This window comes from Syngnathus floridae, chromosome 2, assembly GCF_059516105.1.
Source record: "Syngnathus floridae isolate MCC-2025c chromosome 2, RoL_Sflo_1.0, whole genome shotgun sequence".
Taxonomy (NCBI): Eukaryota; Metazoa; Chordata; class Actinopteri; order Syngnathiformes; family Syngnathidae; genus Syngnathus; species Syngnathus floridae.
In genome coordinates this window covers 23493653-23500026 of record NC_142414.1, presented here as the reverse complement: position 1 = coordinate 23500026, position 6374 = coordinate 23493653, and the positions used below count along the sequence as shown (strand labels likewise).

Below are 6374 nucleotides of genomic sequence, written 5' to 3'. Positions count from 1 at the left end.
GCAAACACTCTGAGAGTGAATCTGAAAAACCTCCCCTTATTCCCTTTAAATTCAACGCATGAGAGTTATGTGGTCTACATGGTAGAATAACTCACTGGAGTACAACCATGAAATTGTCGTGTGTAAAGTAATGCAATGCAAGAAAGTCAAGAAGATATCCACTTGTGGATTATGGCACACTATCCGGTCTCTCAGTGCACCATTAATACGGTGTGTGTAGATGAGATGGGGCGCTGCTAACCTCAATTTGGGACTTTGTGAATCAGTGGGGAGAATACTTCAGAGACCTCATCAATTCCACCGACACGCCTTCCTTTGAGGAAGCAGAGTCTGGGGTGTCTAGTAAGGTGAGCAGTCCTATCTGAGGTTTAAGTCACCAAGGTGGTTAAACAAAAAATTCAGTGGGACAATGGGTGGCAGACCGGGGTGGTGGTCCCCTTTTTGGAGAGGAAGGTCTGTCTGGAAGCAGACTCTTAGATTGGGATTCAGTCTGGTTTTCGTCTTGGCTGTGGAACAGTGGACCAGCCTGACAACCTCCACAGGGTTGGCTATTACATTTCGGATGGATGGATGGATGGATGGATGGATGGATGGATGGATGGATGGATGGATGGATGGATGGATGGATGGATGGATGGATGGATGGATGGATGGATGGATGGATGGATGGATGGATGGATGGATGGATGGATGGATGGATGGATGGATGGATGGATGGATGGACCAATCTGTGTGTGTTGAAATAGAAACCAACACAACATGTTGAGATTTTTTTTTTTTTATTTGGTGTGGTAGCAAAAACAGCACCTCAGGACTACATTATTATGTGGGCACTCTCCTGGGAGGTCAAACGGTTACAGGACACGCATGGGGAAGACATGCACTACCTACAGTAGCAATTGTTTTTTTTTTAGACATTAGTTAGATCATGGACACTTCAGCACGTTCACATTCCTTCGACAGCTCCACCGTTCACCAGAGGGGAAGCAGTCCTCAGTGAGTGGAGTAGCTGTTGCGTATATTCAAATTTCGGATTTACCTTCACTTTAACATCACTTTCTGAGACAACACTCAAGTATCACACATACGAAATAGATTCTTTGGTCCCTTTCAGGTAATTGGTAGCGAAAGGATACTTTATTGCTTGTTTTTATTAAGGCTCTATGGTAGAGTGACTGGCAAGCGTCAGACATGTTAATTACAAAAAGTTAGGTGGGAGTTGAAATGTAAGTGTAAAAACTACCAGAGAGGGAGCTGAAAGCACTCTGAGTTGCGTTAAAACCACACTAGCTCAATCCTCAATGACCTCGGAGGACTCAGACACCACTTTGCCATCCCTGGTCTCGATCATCTTGATCACCATGTTCTTCTTGGTTTGGGTGGTGACGCCACCGCTGCCGCCGCTAAAGTTGGTGCTGCCGCCATAGCTGCCGCTGCCGTAGCTGCCGCTGCCGTAACTGCCGCTGCCGTAGCCGCTGCCGTAGCCGCCGCTGCTGTAGCCGGCGCCACTGCTATAGCCGCTGCTGTAACCGCTTGAGTAGACGTTCTGTCTTGTGTCTATGCTGAGTGGGTTTGCTGTAGAAACATCCAGTGAGAGGGTTGAAAGGCCTGTTTGCTGGCCGAAACATTTTCAGAAGTTTTGCGCTACATTTACAACCTGGTCCATGAAATGCTATTAGTTTATTCCCAAATGTCTACCCTCTTAATTTTGCAGCCTTTTTCTTGGTTACGCTGCTTCCAGGATATGTGTGTAGAAGTGTTTCCAATCAGATTTCAAATGTGCCACACAGGGCCGGTGGCAATTTTCTGTCCTCAAATTTGTAGTTGGAAAACAAATACAGGCAAGATTGACTAGCAAAACAACAATTCAGTTGTCTGCTGAAAGGGTGAAAATAAACCACTTAAACTTTAAAGAAAATTTAACTTCAACTACTAATTTTAACCAGAGAATCTGTTTTGTATGACTAATACATATATCTGATTGTATGTCTGAACTTCGGGCATGTTTGTTTGAGTCTGCCCTGTGAATGCTGTCTCAGTAAGTAGCCATGGAATTACACGCATAAATACAAAATTATGCAAAATACGCAAATATTGCATAACCCCACTGAGCATAGGATTCACCAATTTGTTTCCCTATCAAGCAACACTTACTGGTCTGTTTGGAGATGCTGATGGACTGGATGCCATTTGCCAGCCTGTCCTCCTCGCCCTCCAGCAGCTTCCTGTAGGTGGCGATCTCGATGTCCAGAGCCAACTTGACGTTCATCAGGTCCTGGTACTCGCGGATCTGGCGGGCCATGTCCTGCTTGGCTCTCTGCAAGGCATCCTCCAAGTCTTGGATGCGGGACTTGGCATCCTTAATAGCCAGCTCACCGCGCTCCTCGGCCTCGGCAATCTGAGCCTCCAGATTGGCACGCTGGGAGAGGGTCAAAACAATGACGTTGAATATACTTCTGATCACTTGGTTTATTTGCAAAAGATTCATCCATACCTGTCCCTTAACGCCATCAATCTCAGATGTCAGCCTCTGGATCATGCGATTGAGGTCGGCAATCTCTGTCCTGGTAGCCCTCAGGTCATCTCCATATCTGCTGGCGGATGTCTGCATCTCCTCAAACTAAAGGGACAAAAACAAGGGTGGCTCTGGATGAGTGTGGTTGACCAAACACACCCTATGTTAATTCATATACTAATGAAATATGATGAAAATGGCCAAAACGTAATTTTTTACCTTGCTCTTGTACCATGTCTCTGCCTCAGCCCGGGTGCGGTTGGCGATGTCCTCGTACTGAGCCTTCACCTCTGCTACGATGGCGTCCATGTCCAGGTTACGGCTGTTGTCCATCTCCACAATGACTGATGTGTCCTTGATCTGGCTCTGGAGCTCACGCAGCTCCTAGATAAGGACAACAACAAAAATAAATGTTTAGCGATACCATCCTGAGGAATGGCATCTAACGCTGCAGATGTAAGAAAAGCAATGCAGTAAGTAGAAATATCAGCAAATGGCAAGTGCATAAAGATGCAGCACTCTTTTTGTATCCATACCTCCTCATAGATGGACCTGAGGAAGTTGATCTCATCCGTCAGACTTTCCAGCTTGGCCTCCAGCTCAACCTTATTCATGTAGGCCTCATCAACATCCTACAAAAAATACAAGACTGTATTCAGTTTGGACACTGAAGCAACATTTCAAACAATCCATTGTTATGGGAGAATTGCAGGAAGGGATTTCATGACAAAAAAAAAAGACTAACAGTGGAATTAAATGAAAGACAATGAATGTTGCATATTTTTACACAATTACCATACTAGTCCTGCATATAATTAAATGCATTTTTTTTTTTTAAATTATACACTTATTTGAATTTGATGACAAGGAAAAATATATTATTTTCAGTTGACAACAATGGCTCCATTATAGTCATTTGAAAAGTGCCTCAAGTCAACTTTTGTTGCTGTGTGATACAAAAAATGTAAATGAATTGAATCCAACTGACCTTCTTGATGAGGACGAAGTCGTTCTCACACTCTGTACGCTTGTTGATCTCATCTTCGTACCTGCCAGACAAAAGGAGTGCTTAGTATGCCACGTGGTTCACAAGTTATACACAAGTATAACACTAGGAGGTGCAAGTAATCTATCCCACCAGCTCCTGGAGAAGAAGTCTGCTGAATTAGACTGGTTTGTGGAAACAAATGAATACCAGCAACACATTGTGTTGGCATTGGAGAAATGTACAGGACAGCACGCTGCGGCTGTGCAATATACAGCCATGTAGAAATGAATGCTTTATTGATTTATCTGTGGAGGCACTCACTTGTTCTTGAAGTCCTCTACCAGGCCCTGCATGTTGTGCAGGTCAGCCTCCAGCTTCATCTTGTCGTTGCCCAGGCTGTCAAGCTGTCTGCGCAGATTGGTGATGTAGGCCTCAAACATGGCGTCGATGTTGGAGCGCGTGGTGGTCTGGCCCTGCAGCAGGTTCCACTTGGTCTCTAGCATTTTGTTCTGCTGCTCCAGGAAGCGCACCTGAAGGAGAGGTGGTGGTGGGGCGGGGGGCCCAAGACATGATGAATGAAGCAACATGAGCTAATAATTAATGACAACGTGCATGCACTGTTTGTTTGTATAGACACACATACTGTTTTGTTTCTTCTTTCTCCTCTATTTATTTTTATGGGTGAGACAGGCTTAGTAAAATATATATGTTCGAAAAATGTGACAACAAAATGTGATTGAGTAGCCTTAAAATAGTTTACAGTCCTAAATAATGACAACTGCTTTCAATGTCTTTTTTTTCTATGAATAAAAATGGGACTCAGGTTTGAATAGTATATTTTTACAGATACCACTAATATTATGAATACTCCTATCACCTTTTAACATCCATCAAACTCGCCATGCCTCCTGTTCCCCTTCTATAGTCTTTGTTGATCTTATCTGTCTCGGGAGCTTTGCAGGTTGCCTTTTTAGAGAGGAAGGCCTGACGTAGTGCATGCATCCCGACAGGGGATGAGGGGAGGGGGGAAGAGTGGGGATTGGGGTGATGTTAATCTGGCTGGAAAAATATGGTGATGGAGGAACACAGTGAGTTAACCTATCACCCCTGTGCCTTCCTGTTTTTGTAAATGAAGCCTTTTGCAGGCAAATGTAAGGAGAGGCAACGGATGGTGGGTTTGAGCAAAATTTCATCTGTAGTTAGAGAGAGAGAGAGACAGAGAGACAGAGAGAGAGACAGAGAGAGAGAGACAGACAGAGAGAGAGAGACAGACAGAGAGAGAGAGAGAGAGAGAGAGAGAGAGAGAGAGAGAGAGAGAGAGATGAGTAAATATTTAACTAAACTACAGGTGTGCCCGAACTGGTTGGGATTAGGGTCCATACGATAATCTAATTCGTAGACATGACAGTTTTAGGCCTTCATTTTAACTTTTTTGACTGACTAATAAAGATGGTAAATTGTTTTGTTGCATTATGCAGTTTCACAGCTGCTGTTGATCAGAACATGAAACCAGCAGGGCTTTTTAAATATTAACCCACTGCTGTGGCTTTAAGTGAGCACGCGGTTCTTAGAGTTACATGCATTCTGTAGATAAAATGGTGTGTGGAGGGGAGGGGGGTAGTTCCACTCTCTGTTCTAAAGTCCAGTGGTGGAGGGCCAGTGGGAAGTAAGAAAGGGCCCCACCCCAGCTAAAGGGAGGAAACCAATCCCAAGGTAACTTGTGCTGCTGCTGCCTGACACGCCCTTTGCTAGCTGCCTTGCTGTCTTTTGTGTTAGGGAGCCTGTTTCTATGAGTGGATCACTGTGTTAAATGAATGCACGTGCAGACAGAAGGTTTAGATGAGTGTGCGCTACTCTGTTTGAACTCTTTCACAACTTTTCTGCTTACCTTGTCAATGAAAGAGGCAAAGCGATTGTTGAGGGTCTTGATTTGCTCTTTCTCCTGGGTGCGGACAGCCTGGATGGTGGGGTCAATGGCCAAGTTGAGCGGGGTCAGCAGACTCTTGTTGACAGTCACAGCAGAGATTTGGGCCTGACCCAGTCCCATGCTACCCCCAAAAGCCAAGCCTGATCCACCCATGCTGGAGCCGAGGCCGTAGTTGCTGGTGCTGGTGATGATGCCTGGCCCTCCATAGCCCCTGGTACTACCCCCGTAGGAACTCCTGACACTGTAGCTCTTGCGGGCGGTCAGCCCTCCTGCTCCGGTGTGGGAGTGGCTGCTGAAGTTCCTCGGGGCAGAGGAGCTCCTCACGCTGTATGAAGTGGTCTTGTAACTGGCTGCCATTGTGAGCTTGAGTTTCTTTGCTTTTTGGATGAAAGTTGTTGAGGCAGGCAATCCAGCCGAGGGAAGAGAGACCAGAGTGGATAGGAAGAGATGAGACTCGGAAGGACTTTTAAAGCGCCTGTTGCTGTGGGAGGGGTCTGGGGTGGACTGCCATTGGCTGGAAGTCTGGGCAAGGGCCTGGAGGCAGGACTGTAATATTACACTCTTATGACATATTGTCAGCCACTGAAAACCATTACCTGACCTTCCTGCAGGCCTCCATGTTGTTCGAGAAACCTCTTCGGGAGCAAATAGTCCGGGGTTTTGATGTTTTGCTTTGTTTCTACTGTCATCTGTGTTTTGCGCAGTCTAAACTGTTCCAGTATCAGTAAAGCTTCCCAAATGCGTAGAACTGTGCACCGTGCAGCTGTATGGGTGATGCGTTGGTTTAATGAATGACACAAAAGTTAATACAGAGCATCCAACAGAGTGTAGTTTCAGGACTCAAGCTTTAGCCTGTTCTTACATTTAGTGGCATCAATATTACTACCATTACACTTCGCAAATTAACATGCATTTCAATATGACAGCAGGAACTCTGTCATGTT

At 45.4% G+C, this 6374-nt stretch overlaps 1 protein-coding gene across 1 annotated transcript; it reads right to left on the bottom strand.

Annotated features, from left to right (window-relative positions):
- Positions 1 to 762: 762 nt before the first annotated feature.
- On the bottom strand, positions 763 to 5888 carry krt8 (keratin 8). The gene is made up of 8 exons (XM_088368690.1): positions 5392 to 5888; positions 3825 to 4033; positions 3504 to 3564; positions 3052 to 3147; positions 2735 to 2899; positions 2495 to 2620; positions 2155 to 2419; positions 763 to 1575 (listed from the first exon to the last, which is right to left on the bottom strand). Exons 1-8 carry the CDS (start codon positions 5785 to 5787, stop codon positions 1292 to 1294), a joined length of 1602 nt encoding a protein of 533 aa, XP_088224816.1. The 5' UTR covers positions 5788 to 5888; the 3' UTR covers positions 763 to 1291.
- Positions 5889 to 6374: the final 486 nt, after the last annotated feature.

What these genes read in the sequence shown, in the direction of transcription:
- krt8 (XM_088368690.1), bottom strand. Translation starts at nt 5,787, where the DNA reads ATGGCAGCCAGTTACAAGACCACTTCATACAGCGTGAGGAGCTCCTCT. An exon ending in TTGCCTCTTTCATTGACAAG is followed by an intron (nt 4,034 to 5,391) that starts GTAAGCAGAAAA and finishes CCTCTCCTTCAG; the next exon opens with GTGCGCTTCCTGGAGCAGCA. An exon ending in AGACATGGTACAAGAGCAAG is followed by an intron (nt 2,621 to 2,734) that starts GTAAAAAATTAC and finishes TTGTCCCTTTAG; the next exon opens with TTTGAGGAGATGCAGACATC.